This window comes from Atractosteus spatula, chromosome 9 (assembly GCF_055471065.1).
Source record: "Atractosteus spatula isolate fAtrSpa1 chromosome 9, fAtrSpa1.hap1, whole genome shotgun sequence".
In the NCBI taxonomy this organism is placed as follows: Eukaryota; Metazoa; Chordata; class Actinopteri; order Semionotiformes; family Lepisosteidae; genus Atractosteus; species Atractosteus spatula.
Genome location: NC_142714.1, coordinates 7,575,453 through 7,600,176, shown reverse-complemented (window position 1 = coordinate 7,600,176; position 24,724 = coordinate 7,575,453). Strand labels below are relative to the sequence as shown.

Below are 24,724 nucleotides of genomic sequence, written 5' to 3'. Positions count from 1 at the left end.
CCGTATCTTGTACGTCATCCTCTTGTCAAAACAGTTCACGTTTTTTTTAGAAAAAACTCTTATGACCTATTCCATGTCTGATTAGAAGAGGTTTGCCCTTAATGCTGAGTACACACTGATCTGCGTGATATTGGACCCCAGTGGCACACTACACAAAGTCTCGTGAGTCACATGTTTAACACTCTCGCCACACTTGAAATCACATGCGGTAGCTGGGCAGCACACACCCCTGGGTTCACAGTCTTGGTGCTTTAAGTTTCACTGCTGGGTAACACACCCTTGACTACATTAACATGCACAGCCAGGTGGCCTTGAACTGTAAAAAGAAGCATTCATGAAGTTTCATTTTTTTTTATTATAAAAGCTTTGAGAAAAATCTATACATCTTAGGTGGGTAAAAAAAAAAAATCGCTCGTTGTGTAAAGTAAGCAAGCAAACATTGCTACTATCCACAAGGTTCCAATAGGGAATCTGTGTTGCTGCAGCCAGTGTGATCCCTGAGTGAGGCCGGCAGTGTTGAGATCCTTTTCGTGGCTTCTGGTCACTCAGCTACAGCCTGAAAAAATTAGGAGGGCTCCTACCCAGATGGCTGACTTGATTCAGAAACCAGGTACTACCATGCAAAGCTATCTCGTTTATATCCCAGTAAGAACACAAGATGACAAAGTCAAGAAACATCTTTACATGACAATTATTCATCTTGCCCTTTTTTCACGACAATGAGGCACGGTGTACAAGGTTTTCTACTGTCTTCTGTCCCGGGCTGCAGTGCCTTCCATCAGGCACCACAGGGGGCACAGGGGGCCAGGTTAAAGCACTGAGTAGAAGAGACCGCTGAAGGCGTCCTGCACAGCTCGATGGCAGGCCAGGCTGGAGGTGTAGCCCCCAGCCACATCCTGGGGGGAGGCAGCCCGCACGTGGTTCAGGTACCTGCCAACACGGGGAGATCATCATCAGCGTGGCCCTTCACTCCAGCACAGCAAGACAGCAGGCGTACAGGTGTAGTCTGCAGGCATGGTGGAATGAACACGCATTTCTCCTGCCCGGTAGCTGTATCACCCATCCATATCAGCCTTACAAACCAAGAGAGCGATATTTGTCGTTTTTATTTTCATTTTTCACCGCTGGTATGTTATCCGTGTCAAAGCTGGTTATTTTGTCCCATGTCAGGGTACAGTAAACTGCTGACCTTATTTTGCATTGTTCAGAGAATGTTCCTAGCCCCCCTGATTCTCCTCTGTGAAACCATTTTTCCAGCTGTGGTTTTGGTCAATTCTATACTTGCTTTGACTGTATTCTCCAGAAATGATGCATTTTCCATTCTGCACACCACACATTCTGCTCTGTACTCTGGCAGTCAGACTATTCACAGCACTCGGAGCACTCTCTGCTCCATCCTTCGTGTGGTTTTAGTTATATGCACAGCACACTCCACAATATAGCAAAGCAGTCTTTTTTTTAATGTTAGACATTCACGGCACAGTATGGCTCTCATTAGAGACCACTAACCGTATATAGTCCAGGGCTTTCTAGACATGACAGTAGTTAAGCAGACCAGCAGAGAGTATTAGAATCTCCTCCTATCATTTCAAACTGTAATTTATTATAACCGACAGTATGAGAAAACAAATTCAGAGTTTTGCCAACATGACTTTGATTCATAAACTGGAAATCGTAGGCGTGTAAACACAACTCATCAAAACCAAAAACTCCTTTAAAGAACACCACATGTGATGCTCTCTGGGTCAGTACATTCTCCTGGCAGAAGCTCCCCGCAGAACGGTGGTTTTAATTTACTCTTACAATCAGGACGCCCTTATTGACATGGGCTCTTCCTTTAAATCTGTTACACGCTTTGCTTACACAGAGCCCCCCAGCTCAGCCCTCCACTGCATTAGCTTTAAAGAGCTCTGCTGGCAGAGATGCCAGTCCGGCTGGGCTCTGCCTGGCAGACACAGCTCTCCCGAAACTCCGGATCTGGGCTGGCAGGGAGAAGGCCAACAAGAAATGAAAACATAGCAGGCTCTGGGTGCCCAGAGAAAGGTGAAGAAATAGCCGCCGGTTTTTGGCGATGTACTGTACAAGCAGCCTGCCAGTGAACTAATGCCCTCTGCAGATTACTGCTAGCCTCAACGCGTTAAAAACCACACACGGCGAACTTCATATCTTGCTCCAAAGGGGCCTAGAACTATGCCAAAAACAGCAGATACTTGCCCGCAGTGTCCCCCAGTCTGGTTTTTATTCCAACTAAGTTCTTGATTAAATACAATAACTGAACCATCTCTGTTTTTTTTTTTTACATTTTCAGAAATATTTTCCAAGAAATGTTGCCCTGTTTCTCTTACAAATTGTTTCCATAGATTTCCATATATCAGACTGATTAATGACGTATTCGTAGGTGGTGATGACACTGTCAAACACTTCCAAGCACTGTTAGTGACATTCACATCCACTGTTTTAAACTGCAATGCAAACCATTCAATCTAAACGAGGGATTCTGAAGCCCAGTTTTTGACTTGGGATTAAGGCTAATTTCTGATCTTGTCCTATTATTCAAGAACAGATTCAATAAGCCTAAGTAATCAAGAGCTCAGTTGGAACAGAAAACACCAGGGTACTCCAGGACTATGAAACCCTTCCAGGGCATTCAGCAGAATCAGCCCAGCTGTGATATGGAAGTCGGTTTGAAAAGTACACTCAATACTGGACTGTTTTTTAATCATACTGTCACACCCGAGAGTGTGATAGTGGGAGGTGATGATAACACTCTTTACCGCCTACACGGTAGTATATAATCTGCAGCATCAGTACCTGTCAAACAGGTTTGGAAGCGTGCCAGACACCTGCAGCATGACAGCATCACTCAGTGATTTTATTGCACATACATCTCTGGTTAAGCAGTCTTGCACATTAGATTTTTGAAGAAGGACACTTTAATGCAGACTACTGCAGCTTGTAATGGATTCTATGTGCTCAGAAAAACAAAAACCTTGTATATCTAGTGTCTGTCTTGCTGCCTAAAATTAGATTCCCGTCTGATAGTAAATTTGATTGCCAAAGACATGTGGAGACTTGGAGCAGACATTAAGATAAAGAAGCCCTGCATATTCGGAGCGCTTCCCAACGAAGCCCACTCCGACAGGCTGCTGCAGAAAACCGTAAGTCTCACTGTGATCAGCATCTTCAGCAAGAAGTAATTTGAAACATCTCTCTCTCACCCCCATACCCGTCGCTCGGCTCTCACACTGTGCCGAGGGGCGGCTCTATTATAGTATTAGGTGCGTTTAATGTAAGTGCTCACAGATGTTCCTGACAGAGACCGCAAGGTCTTCCACGTTGGAGATTTCCAAGATCACAACCTCTGTGTTTGCCTTTGCCTTGTGCTGCGGAGTTAAAAACATTAAACTGTCAGGCTCCCTTAGCCAGCCTCTCTGCCAAGACAGCCAGCATGGACTCGTGATCTGAAGGAGCCCGCAGGACTGTTTGTGTTGCCATTTTTAATTCTTCCTGCCCTTGGACACCCAGGAACATCAACTTATAATGGGCTGGAAAGCCTGCCTTTTGGAATCACTTCAGAAGTTAATCATAAAAGCATGGATTTTCCCGCTCTTGTCCCCCCCCCCCCCCAGTGTTCCTGCAGCAGCATCTTAAGAACGAGATCTTCATGCCATCTTTTTCAGAAATGCTGTTCTGAAGAATGAGTAATTGATCGTCCATTAGCAGAACCGGCGAGACAGGAGGCTGTCAGTACCCGTCAGTCTCCCGCACCCCCTCTCCCCCAGTTTCTCCAGTTTTCGCCTGTTAGAAAACCTCACAGAGACCAGGAAGCTAATGTGGGTGTGGGTCCTTTTGCTAAGACAGGGAGCACCATGTGGACTGAGAGAGGTCTTTTAGCTAATAGAGCACATCAAATTAATTAACAATATTTTTCCTTTTTTAATTACTAGGCTCTGCAACTGGCTAAATAAATTACTCTAAACAAATTACTTTACCTCCTTTTACTTCATTCTTCAGACATAGAACTAAACAGATCATTCAAAGTGACTATACAGCAGACTACACACTCGCTATCCTGTTGCTGAAGTGATGGAGGGAAAGGAAGAAACTCTCTACTAGTGGGTGCCCTGCACACACATCCTGCTGTCTCTGTGCAGGAGTCCCTGTCTGTCCATCATTCACTGCTGGCCCTCGCTCCTGACACACTACGTCACAACGCTAAGGCTAAGGCTGGCTGTGCTGTGTGTACTCCACAAAACAATGTAAGTCAGCTACGAGAAAAAAAAAACTCCTGCACCACATTTCAAGGCTGCATAAAAGTTACTATTTCAAATGAAAAGATTTTCTTATGTGATTCTACCCAATAAAATAAATCAGATTATTTTTAGGACTTAGTTCTCCAAGGCTGGAGCTCCTATAGAAGCTTTCTTTGCATAACTAGTGTGTCTGAGGAGATAGTTTTCAGACCGAAGTAAACCTTTTCTTAGTGGTTGTATTAAGCGCCAACGGATGAACCTTTTTGCAGAAAAAAAGCTAAAAAAAACAATTTCTCGCAACACCAAACACATTGCGCTTTCAGAAACACATTACTAATCTGTTCTTTTAAATCCTCCCAAAAGCTCAGCAGACAGGTTTAAAGCCTCCGCGCGAGTCAGGGGCTTTGTGCTCTGTGTCCCAGCGCTTCAGGGAACTTCAAAGTCAAACAGGAAGCACATGGGGCCTCTGCAATCTTTCTCTTAAGTGGGAACTGTTTTCTTAGGTAACCCAAAACCTGCAGCAGTAATTCATCAGACTTCCTAGTGAATATGCATGAAGGAACGTTTGAGCTCAGAGCAGAGTCGCCAGGCCCTTCTGATGTTGATCCAGCAGGCCAGTCCTGCCTGCATCCCTACACTCTGCCCTACGGAGACAGCCGGAGCTCTGCAGTGCACAGCCCGACACATGGAAGTCTGAGAATGAAAAACGAATTTCCTAGAAATTAATTAACAACAAATGGCAAAGTTCCCGGCGCTTTACTTTTAAGGAATATCTGCCCTGTGCACTGAACCTCCAAACATCTCTTACTACAGGGCCAAGAAAAGAAACAACATATTCTGGCTTTCAGTGGGGAATAGTGTTCAATGCATGCACTGTGTCAGTAACACCACGTTAACGGCGCGCTTTAAAGGCACATATATTTTCAATGGTCTGTCCATGCACACAGGCCATAGTTTCAAAAGCAAGGTAATGGCCCTGCTGGGAAGAAAACAAACCAACCTTTCATTCAGGCCCCTGGCTCACACATGAAGAGACATCGGAGACCTCTGGGTATAACTTGGCTATAAAAGGCTACATTTCTTGATTTCAAGACTGGTGGAATAGTGCAAAGAAATAAAAGACAATGTTAGAAATAGTTCTAGTATATTTATTTCTACAGCTTTAAAGAAACTCGATGTTTGGGTATCTTATGAGACAGCATATGGCATCTTTCATACGGGCCAGTGTTTTATTTCCCATCCGAAGAGGCTGCCTATTGATTATATTGTTTTTTTTTAAACAAACAGGCTATTTTGAGCCCTTGTAAGACTGTCCTTCCGCTAATCTAATCCCCGCGCAGCTCATGTGGTCATTCCTTCCAAGAAAACCGAGAGCTCTGTGTAACCTTAAACCAGCAGGTCTCGGAGGAACGAGATAGAGAGACAGACAGAGAGGATTTATTCGATGTGCGATAAAACCCCCACATAAACCACACACACCCCCAATGCAACAAAACGCCATCACCACACCACCAAAAACCTACCAGCATCTAGAAATGGGGAGAGCCCCTCCACTAAGACAGGAATTGTTCAAATCTCCCTCCCAAATCCCTGTAGTCCCTAACGCTGGACTCAACCTCAAGCCCTGCAGTTACGGCATCCTTGTTGTCCTATAATAATAATAATAATAATAATAATAATAATAATTGCTTACACTTATATAGCGCTTTTCTGGACACTCCACTCAAAGCGCTTTACAGGAAATGGGGACTCCCCTCCACCACCTCCAATATGCAGCCCCACCTGTAGCCTGGAGGGCTTCAGCACTGAGAAAAGCACTAGGATCTGTCCCTCCCCCCAGGAGTATGGCTTTGGAACAGTTTGCCAGTGAACAGATGTTATAGTTTCTATTTATTCCTGGACACTCACTCAAAGGCAGAGCTACACTAGAATGGAGGTGGAGCTAACCCCCCCCCCCCAGAACAAAGCACTGCTCTTTGCTACAGACCAGCATCCATGAAACCTAAAACATTTCAAATGGAACCATCTTTCGTCCCAGATCTCTCAGAGGCATTAGCTGCAACCCGATCTATGTTTTTTTCAACACCAGTGTAATTGGGTAAAAACCTCACAGAGGCGAAGAAGTTACTGTGGGTGTGTGTCCCTTTGCTAAGGCAGGGAGCACCATGTGGATTGAGAGAGGACTCTTATTTAGCTTATAACACCTCCAGATAATTAATAATAATGCCCCCCTTTTAATTATTAGTATCTGCACTTGACTAAATGTATTACTCCAAACAAGCTACTTAACCCCCTTTTGCTTCAATCCATGTAGAACTAAATGATTAAATTATTATTATAGAATATTCAAAGTGACTGTTGAGCAGCACGCTTTCATTGCACAATTTTTTGCATTGAAATGTAAGTTCCAATTTTTTTTGTTACTCTTGGAGGAGAATGCAGCTTCAGCTAAGCCTGTGGTATAGCAGCTACCAGCTCTGTTTTTCTGGGCTCTTAAATAAGAGTATCATGAGCTGCTGGTTTCCTGGTCTGCAGAAATGACCGTCTTTTTCCACTCACTGAAATATGGTGCATATCTCTGGATAAATACCTGCTGAATGTCTCTCATTTTCTAATAATTGTCTTCAATTTCACTTCAGAACAAAAACCATTCCCTCTGCTCTGTCCCTGGAAAACATACAGAGGCCTTCAGTAATTTGAAGTGAAAAGATAACTGCTACAGCGTTCAGCATCGTTACAGTCCCAGAACGCAGGGCTTCTTTTTTTATGAGCTTCATAAAGTTTCAAAGTTTAAGGCTAAAACAGAAAATAAATACGAAAAAATGTTGTAGCGCACTCAATACAGGGTCTCCGATCATAGTTTATTTCGAGATGCTCAGCCAGGAAGCATCTTTCACCTGATCTTCTCCGGACGCCAAAGGCTACAGAAGCTAGCAGGCTGTCAGCACTTCAGTCTCTCGATCTCCGCCCACATGGCAAGGCATCAGGGAAGCAGAGCAGCGTCCCAGCATGCACCTCTCCAGGCTTTAAAAAGAATAACCTAGACCTGATTGACAGAAGCTGGTATCTTCCACTGGACTATGCTGGAGTTAGTTCAGAACTCCCTTAGCTTTGCTGCGAATCTAGGACAAACTGCAGATTAAGACGATCATTATTTGTACTGTAAATGCTACAGTACTGACGAACGTGAATGTTTATGGTTTGATCTGCACTTTTTGTTCAGCTCTTGGGTTTTCTGATGACCCAGATCACCTCCGATGGGGGGTATTTTTAGACATTACTACTGCACGGCTTCTTAAAAACACAAATATCACAGGAACAGCCAAAGACAATCTCTCACCTGTAAGGGTAAATAAGTAATGTATAAACCAAAACACAGAAAGCTTTTCTGCAGGCTCACAGTAGGCCCTGCAGTAACATGTTTTTTCTACTCCATGTGTAACTCTAATGCACAAAAAGGATTTGCAATCCAGGATCTTTTTTTTTTTCTAACGTGTGAAACGTTGCTTCGGTGTTCGGATTGTGCGATATGCTCTGCAAAGAAGAAAGAAAAAAAAAGAATATCAAAGGGCTTTCAAACGTCTCTTTCCCCCTGCTGAGAAGTACTTTCCTGTTTGAAAAAGCCATCAAATGAAAGTGTGTCAAATTGAGAGCCCTTTTACCGTGAGACAGGAGGGCTGGATGGAAGCCAGGAATGGCAGGGGAGGGGGGTCTGCCCAGTCCCACCCCCCCACAAGCACACTGCTGATTAGGGCTGAACAAAGAGTCAAGTGGCAGCATGCTGCTAGAACCATTTGTCTTGATAGCGTGCAATCAGCCAGCGCGTTTCTGTCTGGTGGGGAAACGGCAGCCCACCTGAGATCCATACTGGAGCATTCTCACGGTTAAGGAAGCGAGGCTCTGAACAGGACCCCCTCCGTTTTCATACCCTCTTGCAAATAAGCAGACGCCGGGTCACGTTTGCCCCCTTTTCAGTGACTTTGCTTTGTTAAGTGAAAAACGTGTATTTGCTTTTCTGCTGCTTCACTATACTATGCAGAAGAGCGCGCAGCTCAGAGAAACTGGAATCAGATCAGATCAGATCAAAGTGCCCTGCCACGGGAGTTTCAATTTCAGGGTACGGTAAGGTATGAAATTTAAAACACGTCTGCAAGTTTTTGTGGTCCCGACGCGCTCGTCCCATACGTTTATTTTCCTCTCCCATGGGTTGTTCCACCAGCCTATGGCTCCCCCTGCTCTCCTCCTGAGCCATCGCTCTACGCTTAGCTTTAGAAGAAGGGTGGCTGTAGACGGCAAATGGCTCTTTCTCAGAAATGAACTCCTTGTGTCCTGCAATCCGACCCATTCAAACGAGAGGTCATGTTGTTTTATGCAGAAAAGTGAGCAAAACACCTGTGATCTCCCAACAACTGATCCCTCCAGTTCCTCAGCAAAAAAAAAAACATAAGATCTGGAGTGCTCTCATTAAGAAAATCACAGCGAAAGTGCCATTAACTGTGCAATGCAGACCCATGCTTACTTAATTTAGACCCGAGATTCCCACTGGGGTGATTATACAACCAGTTCAGAGCTGACCTGAAGACTCACCATTATTCTAAAACATACAAAGATTTTAATTTTTTAATTTCGTATTGGGGGAAACCCAAAAGGAGATCCTGAAGGTCCACACCTTGTCAAACTAATGTCTCTGAATTCATTCTGAACAGACGTACGTGTGTGCAGGGTAAATGCAGAACCCCAGCTGTCCCCTGGGGACCCTGGAGAAAGAGAGGGCAGTTTTCCTCTCTCTCTCTGGCTGCCTGTTCACACCCCCCACCACCGCCAGGGGGAGCCCCCAGGTGCTCACACTGCAGCTGGCACTGCAGGCCCCGACTGTGGGCTTCCAGCACGTCAGAGCCGTCAGCGATGTTTATCAAGATGTCGGCCAGGGGGAGGTTCATTAAAACAAAAAAACAAACGTAAACGTGCGGAGCTGTACCTGCTCACAGAACGCCCCCTTTGTTTACGAAGTGAACTTTACAGGCCGCAGAGAGAGCGCTGTCCTGTTCCAGGGGACCTCTGCGCCGGATGTCTTCCTTTTGCCCAGAAATCCCCTAGCATGTTACGGCCCTGGGAACCAGGGCCGCGGCGGAATTCTCGGATGAGCCGGACACCTGCCGGGTGATTTGTCATTGCAATGGGGTCAGTTCTCAGCTGTCACCCTCTAATCACCCCCTCACACACCACCACCTCCTTATCCGAAAACACCCCCAGCATTCCTCTTCCTTCTCGGGTTACAGTCCTCCCAGCCCATCAATCACTCGCCGCCTCTGGCCCATAGGCACTCTGGGACACATGTACAGCTCCCTAACAGGGGCAGGACGCCGATGCCCCCCCCCCTCCAACAGAAACCAACTAAGCATTCCCTGTAACTGGTGGGGATTACAGACTGCAGAGGAGGCAGCCCAGTGGAAGTCAGTCATTCACTTTTTGCTCCAGTCAAGTTTTCAAGTGCGACAGGGTCGAGTCACCAAGATCACGGAGATAAGAGCACCTCAATTACTCTCATTGATTATTAGCCTGGCGCTTTTATCCAAAGCAACCGGCCGTTATGTGTACAGCACGGGCATTTACCGGAGCAACTGGGCCAAAGTGCACAACGCCAGCGTCCCATCTGGGACATGCAAACCTGACCTCTACCCTGCACTGCTGCTTCATACAATGAAGCACCACAAAAAACAACTCTTCCCTACAAAGTTTACAAGCTTACAAACCTGAATGTCACTTTCCCCCAGCTTCCTAGGGAGACCACCATGCCTCCCACCAAGGAAACACCAAGCACACGTGACAGACGTTGCAGAAGATCCGAGTCCTGAGAAACACAGCACACTAAAGTGTTGATCTCAGCAGAACCCCACATCATGAGGACTTGGTAAACCAGGAAACAAGGAAATGGGGACAGGTATGTGATAGAGAGGCAGACAGCCACAGAGTACATTGAAAACAAATGCCATTTTCTGTTTAAATTCAACTCTGATTGACCAGCTCCGGAAACGGAACAGCTCTAGATTAAAAAGTGCAAGAATGCAAGTTGAATGCAATGCAACTACAAAACATAGCCCTGCGGGTTACTACACCTTCAGACTGGCACTGAGACCAAATGGTATCATACATGATGTCTGAGCTTATTTCAGCGTGGCTTCCTTGATCAGATTACAGCTAATGAGGTCAATGTTTTCCCGTAATGAGATCATATTCTTCAGTGTTGCTACTGCACTTTGGAAACTTCCCAGCATTTAAATTTGCTAAATGATATAATCAATGATTCCTTGTTTTCAAAAGCTGTAATTTTTCCTGCTGGCGATGCATATGTGGCATGGACAAGGATCAACATGTGCACTACAGAACAGGAACACCGCTGCTTCTGTCAGACATTAAGACACTCTGCTCCAGTAACAACCTGATTTCCTCGTCACACAGGGCGTTAGCCTGACATCTCCATTAAACACAGTAAATAGGCCATTCTCCACAGCAGAACGGACACCTTCCAAACCCTGCAGAGGGTGCAACAGTACTTCAGTATCTACTGTGCACCTATTACACAGCTGGACACACCTGGGCAAAAGCAAACCTGCCACCAGTTTAAAGACAGACAGCAGCTTTAGATCCTTGCCTATAACTTCAGAGGAATTAAAAAAATTAAGCTTCCTAAAATATTTTCTCAGATTTTACCAACCCACGTGGATGTGCAGTCAGGAACAGAAAGTACACACGTTTCATTCTTAAAGATCTGGATCCAGATGAATTTATTTAGGGTGTGAAAAGTTCACGGCGCCCTACAGTGAAGAGCTCGTAAATCACGTGCAGCTGCAGAACAACCTGCCGTCATTCTCACTTAACAAGTCAGAGCACCTCTTAAAGTGTCTCAACAAATGAGGGGAGCTTATTTTTATTTTGTTGTCCTTAATAGCAGAAAATGAGCCGCTCCACAACTCCTAATCCTTTTATGTAGACCCGCGGGCATCAGAAAGGATAACAGAGGCCAAATCTCTCTCTTTTTTTTTCCTGCAATCGGCATGAGGCAGCAATCCCACTCTTGCGTTTAAACAGACAAGACCGGTCAAAGCAGGAGGCTCCATCAACACAATACCTGATAATTACCTCCAGTTCAGGATTAGCACTGGTAGTCAGTGTCTCAGCATGAAGCCCCTCAGAGCTCACCAGGCAGGCACAGTGCTTCAATCTCCTCCTCTGTTTGCTGGCAACTCGCACGTATAAACTGTAAGCACTGTCTCAAATTGAATGGGCTCTTTCTTGGCTAGAATGTGCCACCAAGATCTGATCTGAGATCATGAAAAGAAGGATGCCTGGCCCAGCTGACACAGAATGAACCTTGTGTGTTGTGTCCAACAGTTCTGACCTTTATCAGCTCCTGCATTCACTTTAGTGTTACAGGTCCATTGATCAGAGGCAGCAGGTCCATTACTATTACAGTCACCCACTGTGACAAGTGAATGGTTTCATTTGCAATTAATTAGACCAGCAGATTTAAATAAGTGTGGTCATCGCACGTGGGCCTGTTTTTTTGTTGTTGTTGTATCTGCTTGGCAGGGAGTTAACAATCAAGCTGAGGCACAGGCAGTGTGGTGAGTCATTCCTGAGAAACCTAAATTCACAACGAAAACAGTTCTTTGCCACTTTCTTTTTTGCTGAACTGCCTGTGGCCTTCCACAGAAATACACAAGAGTTGTGAAATGTTCTCCTACAGCGCTGCAGAAAACAATATTTGGCACTTCTGTTTTTTTCTGAATGAGGACATCCCTGGAAATGGATCACCCAATAAAGGCTCGAGGAGAAACACGTCACTTACAGCCCTGCTGGTTTATTAATTGACGTTTCTCATCCCTGGACCTCACAGGCTGAAGACTGGCCAGCTGGGAAAGAGCTGAACTTTCTCCGGGAACAAGAGTTTGTATCTTTCAAAACGTTTATGTAGTTTATCTTCACAGACAAAGATCACATCAGGACCATGGTGCTTATCAGTGACATTTGGAAAATGCTGGAGTATTGTCGCTAGGCAAAACAAAAAGACATTTCAGTAAAAAAAATACTTGGACATTGTTCAGTCATGCTCATTCCTGTTTCCAATTAATGAGACAAACTTTTTAAGACAAAGTTGAAAACAAAGCCCACATGAAACAGAAAGGCACACAGAGGAAACAAGGCATGAATACCTAAAACATTGTTGGAGGGCTTCCAAGCCATGACTGAGATCTCCCTCTCAAGGAGCAATATTAATTCTTTTAAAATAAAATAGCTGAACTGATTGTACATATCTATGGCAATGAAATTCCCTGAGCTATGTGTGATTTTCAATGCAAATGTCTTCTCAGAACTATAGCAATTTACGTTCCGGTCTTTTCTTTCATTCACGCAAATCTTAATCCATCACTGGAGTGCAGAAAGAGCTCATGCAGAATAAACAGAAGTACTTTTAACTAAAGTTAAAAGTAAATGCCAGTTTGGCCAGAAGACCTGAGATCTTAAATTCAACTCACTGAAGTAACTGCAAAGATGTCGGCTGACTCCTAGGCCTCGTGGTTAAGAGGGATCTTTTTGTGTCCCTGTTGAATGCATGTTTAACCCATCACACCAGTCGGGATACCGGAGGAGGGAACTCTTCAGCTATGCGACTGCAGTGTAAAAACTGGCATCCAAACCACTGCCAGTTTTTGGAGAAGCAAACAACTCCACGATTAACAGCAAGATGGCAACGCATGCTGTTTGTCATCTAGAGGACCCAGGTGGAAGAATGGTGCTGGGGAACTCCGAAAGAGTAATCAATTCCAGTTACAAGGGAGTGTCTTAGGGATTACTTTTTTTAAAAAAAAAGTAAGGAGCAGTGACAGGAAAATAATCTGAAAGAGTCATCAACTGGAGCGATTGAGCGAGTGTGTGTATAGTTGCTATGCAAAGCAACCTAGCAGCTCATAAAAGTACTTTCCCCCAACTTCTTACCGATTTGTAACAGTAATTGATTATTTTTTCAAGGCAACTTTCTGCAACACTGAAATTTATGCCATAACAGGATCTGTTTAAGCGTGTGCAAATCAAATAAGCAAACTGTAAGGAATGCAGTCATTACCTTAAAGGTTTAAATCAATTTTGCGTCCCTGATTGCAGAAATGTACAGATTGCATATTCCTCTTCCAGCAGGTCGAAATGATTATTCTTACACTCCAATTACTACCTTATCTCAGTGCTTAGGAACATGAAAAAGGTCCAATCAGAATATATTTCTTTTTCCTATGCCCCTCAGGGGTCTGAGAAACTTGAAACGCTCAATGCCAGCCCCCATATCTTCATTCCCTGCACCCCGATCCCCTGGGTCAGACACACTGGCCTCCGGCTGTGGCTACACAGTCGCACAGCTGACCCCTGGCAGCCCTCTTTCCAGTAGCCCATGAAATGTATTAGTTCTGGGCCAGTATCAGAGTGCCGGGGATTTATAGAAAACGTATTTCAGGCTTCCAGGTCTCCCAGGAGCTGCCGCTAACCCAGCAAGCATCTCACATGCTCCATTAGAGAGCTGAGCAGGCTCACTGGTATCATATGGAAAAAGACATAGTTGAGCCTCAACCAAGAGATTTATAGCTACCTCTCTGAAAAAAAGAAGAAAAAGCAGAGTAGAAAAAATATAAGCAAATTATAGACTCCACTCTAATAAAACAAGAACACCTACATACATTTTGAACATATCCTAAATGACTTCATGCATGCAGTCCATTAACAGGGCTGCCAATGCACACACTATAGTGGGAGAGAGTGGGTCAGTCCCCACTGTGCCTCCCTGTTTTTGCAGGGGTGTCAGTCAACACTGCTGTCAGTAGGTCTCTTTAAACAAACCAACAGACATTCCTCTCCTAAAAAACGCTGCCAAAAGACATTTCTCGCCGAAAAATTCAAAGATGATCATCTGCATAAAATCATCAAATCTCAACAAACAAAAGACCAATGCTGCAATTCAGGTCTCGACTGTGCTGTGGGACAGGAAACGCTTCGCTTCGATGAGAAACGTGTGCCTGGAGTGGAGTGGGGAGACCTGCTGGATCAAGACCAAGCTAGCGTGCACTTCAAGGGCAGGTTCGAAAGCTGGGGACAGTATGAAAGAGCAGAGATGCCGTGGAAAACAACCACAAATTGCCTGCCTCTACCCAGTTGCACGAGAATATGAAAATTTAATAATGCATTCAAAAGGCCCACAACCCACAGATGTCCTGCACTGGGTCCTGCCTGTAACCTCAGTCTGCCTCTTTTGCACTGCCCTTCCATTAATCACACCTGCACTTGCTTAGCCCCCATGTCTGCCATGAAAAGCCCTGCTGTCCATCCACACCTTGCTAGTATCCTTGGCCTTGGGCTTGGCAGACTCCGAGCTGCAAGAGCCAGGCAGACAGTCTTTCATTATGCCCTACAGCTGCCTCAGCTGTTCTCAGTCGCAAAGCATGTAAGACTTGCTCACGCTGGGTTCATTAGGCGTGGGCGAGATGCTGTGCTGTGTATTTGTACAAACACACCAGCTACTGCATTTAAGACCCATGCAGGGACCATGAACTCGCCGCCCAGTCAGGAAGATCTGCCCCCATTCGATTTCAAACATCAGCTCTCTCAAACAAAAAAAAACAGGAGGGGTATTAGAGAGCGGGGCGTGCTGTTTACAACTGGATTCCTGCCCCACCACTGTTCTGACCGTTGTGGGAAGAACGGACAGCCGAACTACATTTAGGAAGGCACGCTCATTTCAATATGGCCGTGCCCCGTGTGAGGAACCCTCCTGACAACTGCATGCCACCACAGCACCGAGTCTCTTCTGAGCGAGGGACCATTCCGCAGCAGCCTGCCAAACACAGCTCTCACACAAGTGCCTCTTGGGAAACGGAGGTCACCATGACTACACAAACAGCAAGCCGTTAAACACAATTATAAGCTACACACACACACACAACAGTGCAGCGCAAGAGATGAATAATGCACCACTAGGGAAAAGGAAGCCACATTTACAATGCATCCGCAGAACAAAAAGAATGTGCGCGCACACCTGCTGCACGCTTGTCAGCGAGTCCGAGAAGGCGATTCACTTCCACACAGAGAGAGGAGAAAAGGGGGCCATCAATACATTAATCACAGTCCCATTACTTCCTGACATCCCGCCAAGAGGCACCCATTACCTCACCCAGAGCATGCTCCTTGCTAAAGCCCAGTCCTGACGCATCTCAGAAGAATGATGCCTCAAGACAAATTGCCTGCTGGCCTTTTTAAGCTGTAAACGTCCATCTTATCAGAGCCAAAAGGAGAGTTGTGTAACCTTTACTCCAGTGGCTCTTAATACAAGCTTATTCTGCATTACCTTGACATCATTTCCCCACAATTGACAGGTACTTCACATCAGATACTTTGCACACCATAATGATGTACATTCCCATCTGTCTGTTTTGTTTGAATTTTTTTGTTTTCTTATTTCAAATGCAGAGATTTGTGTTTTCAAAAACTTATTTTTATGGGCAGGCAGACAGGGTTTCCACCACAGAACTGGGAAAGACCCTCTAGTTCAGCAATCAGTGCTGCCACAAATGCTCACAAAGATGCTGAGGATGTTTAAAATATACCTTTACATCCTGAAAACCAAAGCCTACAAATATGAAGACAATCGTCCTAGCAATTCACGGACCTTGTTATACATTTATCCATTTAACCAAAATTAAATGAGGGTTAATCATAAAATGAAAGATCAAAACTAAAACCTTTCACTCATTACTTGAAAAACCCGAAGCTCAGAAAAATGATCTGTAAGACATGGCTACCACTGCAGCAGGTAAGTCACACAGCCTGTCGCAGCCTAAACACGAATTACAACATGTGAACAGTGACAAGCTGAACCCAAAGAACTGCTCCTCTTCAAAACTCTGTTTCTTCCTTAGTGCTTCCTATTCTTTTCAGCATTCCTCACTGGAAGATCCTTTGCTACAAAAACACCTTTTTAAGGTAAACAAAGAAAGAAGGAAAAAAAAATCACATAATTGCATTTCCTCTTCTGCCTCCTCCTGCTCCCCCGAGTCCAGCACTAGACTAAACACCACGCTCAGCTGCCCTGCGTCTGATTGGTGATGAAAGACGAATGCTTGACAACTGCTTCGAACAAAAACCTCACTTTTTCCACCAATTAAAAAAAAAATGGTCCAAAATATTATCCAGATTGGCATTTAGCGTTGAGCAATTCCTGTCAGTTAGATGAAATAATTTCGGAGCGCCATGCCAACAAAAACAACTGCTCTTTCTTGCTTTCATTGTCAGCACTTGAGGTTTATGTAAAATTTCATCTGCTGCCAATTTTTTTTTTCCCCCCCTCGCTCTTCGTCCTTCCCTCTCCGAGAAAATGGCAGAGAAGCTGCTTGGAAGGATGTCTTGGCGACTACACACTTCCAGCTCCACAGGTCTGCTTAAACGTCCACAGGGCCTGGGACAGCGCAGGCTCGGCGGTCCTGCCGAGTCAAGAGAAGAGGGCTGGAAGGCGACCCAGAGGCTTTCACAGCACAGACCGCTGATGGGGTACTTTGTGCTGTTCTTGTTTTTCTGTTCTCAGTGCGAACCCCTATTGCTTCTCAGCGTAGAGTCAGACAGCTGTCTCTAATAAAAGGCACTCGGCAATATTTATTCAGGTACAGAGACGGAGCCGGGACCCCTCCCCCGGTCAGGTCCTGCGGTTTGAGGGCAGGGTAGGCAGGGGGGGGTCGGAGTGCAGGGATTACACTTTAATCAGAAACAAGTCTCTCCGCTGACAGCGCCGGCCTTCCTGCAGTTTGCAGGCTCTCTCCCAGGCCCCGAGGACGGCGCAGGCCAGAACGGCCGCCGGCAGGTTAAAGAGCAGCCTGCCGAGGTGCCCCGCGGGCTCTCCTCCAGGAATTACTGCCCCCTTTCATGTCCGTGTGAGAAGGTACACGGACTAAGACAAACGGCCCTCTTTTGGGAAAAAAAAAGAAAGAAATAACTTGTCCGGTCTGCGGTTCAACAGCAACGCGCTTTTTCATCTTGTGGGTCATCGTTGTTCAACCTCCCCCACCCCCGACACACACACACATCAGACACACTGCTTGGCACACAGGGGTTACATTCTCCGCAAGACCGCTGGGGAAGCAGGGGTGGGGTCTTCCAAAAAGAAGTCCGAGCTGAGCTGAGCACGTCTCACTTTAGAGCAGACAGGCCGGCCCTCCACAAGAGCCGACGCACGAGCGAACTCGCTCTTTCTGAACAGCGAAGTGCCCGCGCTTCACAAAACTCAAGGCTGGCCAAGAAGAAGGAAATAAAGGTCACTGAGCACAGGGTGCAATCCGAGAGGGGGTTTCGAAGTGATGAGTCGCTGCCTGGCATTGCTTAACGAGCCCCTGCTCCTCGTTACAGAGCTCCGCCGCGGCGGCTCGTGAGACATGAGGAGGGCTGTGAAGATTCAGGGGCCGGTCCAGGCCCACCAGCTGAGCCCCTCCAGCGCACAGCACAACTGTCAGCAGTCACTCGAGCACCAGTCCCCTGAAGACCTCAGCCCAGACGAAGGCTCTTACGAAGCAGTGGCCCCGATTCCTTTCAAGACACAGAGGCGTCTTGTTGACGGTCAAGTTGCACGCACTTTACTTTGGGCTGGTCACATTGAGGCATTAGCTTCTTTTTTCAAATCCCACTGTCCTTACTAGCATTTCACAGACAACCTGTAAAGACCATTTCCTTTCATTATCATTCCAGATGAACAAAACTCAGAAATTCTCTCAGCACTGATAAAAACGATTGGAATCTCCTCCCTTTTTTTACTCTCTCAATTCATCCTGGCTGAGGAAAGAATGCTGCTGGAGCAATGCTTTCGGCGTTACTCCAAGTGAAAATGGTCTTGATTTTTTTTTGTCCATAAAACTGTTTACTGCTCTATTTCTGCCCTATAGGACAAACCAGTTCGGTTGGTTCAGTAAAACTGAACTCTCCCCCACCGAGGCCCTAAGCACGAAATTCTGTTGGCTCCCTAAACCAGAATGGAGTGCCTCAGGCAAGTCCAGAGGAGCTAAAAATTGACCTGGTAAAAACAAATGGTATGTTGAGTTTCCATGGCAATACATTGCAGCTCTGAAGGCGAGCCGGGCTGTGGCTGCGTGACGCAATTAAATTTTACAACTGCCTCATAAACTGAGATATTGCTATGTGATGATTCCAGCTCCACGATAACCATTTCAGTTTTTGACACAGTGGGAGCGCAGTGATCAAAGAGGAAGCAGCTTCCAAAAATACATCCAAACCGCTGAAGGAATGGCTCGGAAGACAAGGGGTGGGGAGGAAGACGAACTGTTAAGACCGCCCCCCCACCCTGCCCCCAGCAGACGGGCCGGGCCTGGATCCCCAGACCGGACCGGACCGGACCGCGTGGCGGGGAGCGCCTGTCCTCTCACACCGCGCTCGCTCAGACATGCAAACTGCGCTTGCAATCCGCGCTCACCCCACCACAGGGAGGTCCGGCGCTCCGAGATGACCGGTGCGCCGTGGGCCAGCTGGCATCAGTGGGGGTGGAGGAGGGGAGGGGGGTGCATCGCACCTATTAAACCTGGCCCGAGCGACGGCAGCAGGGAAGTTAAAAGGAAGCAACTTCTGTTTCATCCGCTTAACAGTAACAACACTCCAGATCAGGGGTGTCAAGCTCTGTGACTGGAGGGCCCGGTGTCATCTGGGCTTAGCTCCAGCCTGAGCAGTCAAATAAACAATTAACGTTATTATTTTCTTAGGCATACATGGGTTTTTTTCTTAAGGTCACCGCTGTCGATTACTCGAAACATTTACTTCATTAAAGGTGCTGGTATCTATAAGTCTTCAGAGCCTGGTTACAAGTGTTAAAGCCAAGCAGACAATGATATCATTACTTAACTAAATCTAACTAAAGACTGAGGTAGAACAAAAACTAGAAAATACCAGGCCCTACAGCATCTCCAGAAGTTTGAAACCCGTGGTCTAGATAAATGTGGTTCTGACTTATCCTTCAATGTACTGACCAGAAAAAATGGTGAAAACTAAAAAAAAAATTCCTATAATTTTGGAAGCTAATCCAGATTTCGGATTATTGTGTGCTATATGGTACAGAAGACAGAAATTTGAAATAAATAAAAGTGTTATTCTGGACTTATGGGGGGGGAAAAGTTGCTCTCCCTGTGCCAATGTAAAAGACTGTTCCATTATTAACCCACAACCCTCTTTTCATCTTTCAAATGCATCACTCTGACATGCACCAGATGTACTTGAATGGTTAATCATCTTGTTTTAATGAGCTCCAGCGCCAAGGTTCTCCCTTCAGGACCAACCTCAGCTACTCGGGGGGGACAGAAGGACAAGCCGCCGTGAGTTCAACCAGCCTCAAAGGAAGAGGGCAGTAACCCGCTCCTGTCAGAGGCGGGGTCGTGGGGGCAGAGGGGCAAAGCTGAGCCCGGGAGGAGACAGGAGCACGGCTGGTTACATCAGCGCCTGTCCAAAATGAGCTGGGTTTCTGTTCAATCCACCTCTATCTCACGCACCCTGATTCATAAGGCAGGGGCACACGGGCCCAGACACTACAAAGAAAATCAAAGTCCCGGGCATCAGGCGTGGCTGTGGATTCCTTACCCTAGCCTGCACAGGCTCTCCAGCTCGGGGACCTCAGGCCCCTGGGTTTCTATGCGCAGTGGCTCGTATTTGTACAGCACCTCCTCGATCCGTGGCAAAGGCTGGAGGGAGATCTTCTGGCTCTGAAAAGATAGGGGGGGGGGGAAACACAACACAACACTGGTTAAAAATGACCCATGTGTAATATATTGTATAGAGACCTGACCTTCTTCTTAAAAAAAAAGGCAGAGGAAAAAGCTTGAGGGACCAAACTGTCATTTTGCTAAAAATGTCCTGGTTTCAGCATTCCAAACAACCTGAATAATCTTAAGCTATTTCAACAAACGTTATATGATGTACAAACCTACTCAATGAAATTGATGAGCAAGCAAGAAGTAATGCAACCAATAAGCGAGTGTCTCATGCTTTCAGGTGAGACTGTGAAGTCTCGGGGAGAGCCTGTTTAATTTTGATGGACAGAACCAAGCTGTATAAATTGTGGAGCCGCACAGAGCACACAGCTCAGCACAGCCAGCCACAACGCCACCTGCAGGGCCTCATAGCCAAAAGACAACAATGGCCCGACTGCGGGAGATCAGTCACCTTTCATAAAGTCTAGTAAGGTTATGAAGCAGAGGCCAGCCACTAGTTAATTGGTCTAAGGATCTCATTCGGCCTTTTTTAAAAAAGGGTTTCAGTTTCAACAACATGGCTGAGGAGCTTGTTCCACACTCCCACAACCCTTTGCAGGAATGAGCGCCTCCTGTTCTCAGTTTTAAATTACTTCCCACTTAGTTTCCAGTTATTTCCCCTGGTTTTCCCTGTCGACGGTGAGGAAGTCTGCTGGGTTCGCTTTGTCAGCGTTTTTAAGGATCTGGAGTACCTGAGTCTGGTCCCCTTGTAGTTTTCTCTGTTCAGGACTTCAAAACCACCAAATGCTGTTATTATCTTACAAGAGCTAGTTGAGAGCAAGCAATGTCCTTGCATATTACCCCTGGGCAATGCAGGACTTATTTTTTCTTGAAGTTACACCAAACCACACACACCTCAATTAAACTGACCAAGTTTCATTTTATGTGCAAAGCTTGTAAAAGAACAAAAAATAAATCTCCGGCATCTGTTTCTGTAAAGTTTCAGTTTTGCACATTTGAGCGGAAGCCAGGATCCAGCACGACAAGGGGAATTTCAAGACAATACTGAACTATTTTGTTGGCAGCAACAGCTCTGAGCAGAAGGCAAGAAAACGTTTGGACCACAATCAAAGGATCCAAAATTGAATCGAGTCAAAACAAACCAGAGGCAAACGGGTCGAAATGGGAGACTACAGAGGTCTAGATGGATTTTTAAGCACAGACGCACAAAAATCAGTAAGTGAAATGCCACAATGCCAAATAAAAACACTGAAAGGTCAGGTGCTGTTTGAATTAGTTTGAGGTGCTACTGCATGGGGTAAAGGGAGACTACTGGGGGTTCACGTGAGCAGACAAGGGCTGAGTGCAGACAGGACTGTGAGGTGGATACCATGCCATTCGGGGAAACACACCCTGACACTGCACAGAAGAGAGGAAGAGCAGACAAAGAGAATCGGGAAGAGAAAGAAACGGAGAGAGAAACGAAAAAAGGAAACAAAAGGAGGGAGGCAGAAACTGGAAGAGAGAGGCAGAGAGGAGAGGCAAACACGAGGAAACAGCAGGGAGAGACCGAGGACAGGCGAAACAGAAAAAAAAGGGAGAGAAAGGAGGGAAACAGAACAGTAAATCTCCACTGTAAACAAACAAGAGGAGCGAGGAAAGATGTTCCTACTGCACGTGCTCAGCATTTACGTCGGCTAGGGTCACCTTGAAAACTCCCGGCCCAACCGCTGTGCTACGCAAGCACACAGCCGCTGTCAGCAATAACGCAGAGCTCATCAGTAAAATCAGCGCGCCACCGCACGTGCTCTGTCACTGCCTCAACAGGAGCACGGGGATTTTTAGCCAAACTGTTGCACCACATGCACACAGCAGATGTCTCAGCAATAAGACACCACGAGATCACGGTGCAGCAGGATCCCACTTCCTGCTGCTCCGGAGAGATGCTGTTGACCCTCCAGCAGCCCTTGCGATAGTACTGGTCCCCCCCTCTCATGCGACAAGAGACCCCCAGCCCTGACAGGAGGCCTGGCACACTCACTGGCTCCTGGGAGGCAAGACCCTTTACATCACTTCGCTGCAATTAATCTGATAAACGCCACGAGGTCAGGGAGGTAAACTGCTGAACTATCCACGACAAACCCAGAGGGGAGAAGCCTAAGTGCAAGAAAAACTACAATTTAAACGGGAAACACAAAATCACAGTCTTCTGAGTTGGTGGAGAAAATCTTAATTTTTCTAATGACATCATGGGGTCCGGGATGGCCACTGTTATCTGTGCAATTGATTAGACGGTGTTTTCTCGGAGCGCCAGTAAATTCAACGGGCCCGTCCACCCAACCTCAGAACGGATGAGGATGGTGCTCCACTCATTCTCTGCACGGCACTATAGTGACCCCTGCTGGTCGGCCTGTGCAGGAAGATAACGGCATTGTTGAGGACCCACACCTGACTCTGTAGATCACTGACCCAATTCTGCCACAGCTAGCCCCAAGACTTTTAATGTCTCATTCAAATTCATCTCATTCAAATCTGCATCCTGCAATGTGCAAAAGATCAATGCTGCACTTGACAGTTTTTCCACACCTTCACATATCCGGCAATTTGCTTTTAAAAAGAAAAACACATGTCATATTTTCTTTAGAATACTTACCTACAGTTTGCTTTTTACATTCATTTATTATTATTGCTCTCTAAGTATCTAATATATCTTACCTTAGGAAATCCCTGAGCAGTGAACACCATCTTCAAATTAAAACAGACCTGAACTCAAAAGTTGATTCACCCTATAAATCCAATTGTTAATTCTACTTTTTGTAATAGAGCTAAAAATTTCAATTAAAAGGTGCTGAGAACTGACACACAGACATTTCAAAAAGCTATTGAAATGTCAGCACATTTACTGGCCAAATACGCTACATGTAAGACAGTCACATAACTCCATATTCAAAACAGTCAGCAGTAATCTTTCACAGCAGTAGAGCACTAAAAATGATTATACTTTTCTCTCCATTAAAACAGATGCACAGACTGGGGAGGAAATAGGATTGATAAACCCTAGTCCTCAGGGACCAGTGCATCTGCAGGTTTTCAATGGCTATTTATAGCACCGGCACCTTGACTCGAGAGATGGAACAGTTGTTAAAATGGCGCAATTAAGCCAAAATGAACTGAAGGAGGTTTGTTGAAGCTGAGTTGGAAGACATTCCTGTAGACTCACTGGATCTCAGAGACCAGGACTGGACAGCCCTGCATTAGAATCACAAAAGGCTCATGACCAAGCCCAGGCCTAAATCAATATCACAATAGAAAACCGCACATCTGACTATTGCAAAAACATAACAAGAATCATCCAAATGCCCTCCTCTCTAAAAACTGAACACCACAAAGCTATAAGAGGGATGCTGCAGGCCAATTGGTCAATTAGCATTGAAACCTGTGCCAAAATCCACCACACTGCCATTGTTAGGAACTACTTAAGAACAATGGCAAACCGCTCTGTATTGTTGAAACATTTTCAAATAGTTTTGCAAAAGCAATAAACATTTGAGGCCACAAGCTGAGCTGGATATAAATAGTGCTTGGTTGGTCCCAGGCATGATGCACAACAACAGATCATCTCAGACATTATTGCTAAATCATCCACAAACAGCACGCTCACACAGATGATGTCCTATACTACACTGCTGGTGCTGAATACAGACTCTAATCCAGCAGTTAACAGGCAGCTGGTTAGCAGAACTTTGAGACGACTAGCCAGAACAGCCCTTCATAGTACAAGACAGGTTAAGAAACAACTAAATGTGTGGGGAGATATGTGTTCTTTGTATTACCACACATAAAAACTGAAATCATAGCTATAATACTGTGTAGCTATTTCATATAGACTACCAGTAAGCAGAAGAATTTAAATGTGCTTTTAATGTTCTGTTAATTTACTATTTGCAATAAAATATTAATTGCAAATAAAAAAGAAAGTTCAATATTCTGAGCATCCACACCCTGGCGTTCACCAGCTGATGGGACCACAGACAATGGCGAATGAAATATATTTAGCAGACGAACCGCTCTTTTCCCAGCCAGTGAGAAATCTTCACGTACCAGAGAGAGCTGCAGTGTCAGCCAGAAGACTGAGACAATGGCACACGATAAAAATCTCGCAGAGCAACAAAGAAACTGGTTTGAGTTTTGCTGCGACAAGTTCCTGACACAACTACAGTATAACCAGGAACTGAGGCAGGGGGATGGGGGAGGGGGAGGACTGTGAGAGCGACCGCACTGTCTCCCCGAACTGGGGCAACCCGGCATTTCCCAACTGAACAGGTATCAAACTATCAGTCAGTTTCATATTTTTCCTCCACTTGCTAGTGGTCTAGCAAGGTTTTGGAGCCCCTCTACAGCGGGGCCAAAGTTAGACAAAGGCTGAGAGATGAACTGCACACCCAAGGAGGCCGGCAGATGGGTGAACTAAAAACGCTGAAGAAAATAAAAATAATTCACAAACAGGACGGCGAAGGTGGGACTACAGCCAAAGAGCACAGGGCTGGTGGAAGAGCGATCAGGCTGGTGTGAGCTCTGAACCAGAGATCCCAGTCGCAGCATTTTGTCTGCATGTTTAATTGCTTCACATCTTGAAGAATGTGAATATCGTCTGAATGATGGCAATTTGTTTTCATAAGCTGCCTCTTCTATCTCCGTGTT

The 24,724-nt window shown here is 45.8% G+C and overlaps 1 protein-coding gene across 2 annotated transcripts in view; it reads right to left on the bottom strand.

Annotated features, from left to right (window-relative positions):
* Nucleotides 1-330: 330 nt before the first annotated feature.
* Nucleotides 331-24,724, bottom strand: part of mnat1 (MNAT1 component of CDK activating kinase) — a 48,158-nt gene continuing 23,764 nt past the window's right edge. The window contains exons 7-9 of one of the 2 annotated variants that reach the window (XR_016091533.1): nt 19,914-20,035; nt 5,254-5,346; nt 805-930 (exon numbers count right to left, since the gene is read on the bottom strand). Coding sequence is in view for 1 of the 2 variants with exons in the window: in XM_088924943.1 (XP_088781069.1) it covers nt 810-930; nt 19,914-20,035 (243 nt within the window). In the remaining variant the exon portion in view is untranslated. Of the gene's footprint in view, nt 931-5,253; nt 5,347-19,913; nt 20,036-24,724 lie in introns of both variants that reach the window. The other variant, XM_088924943.1, reaches the window with a different exon arrangement.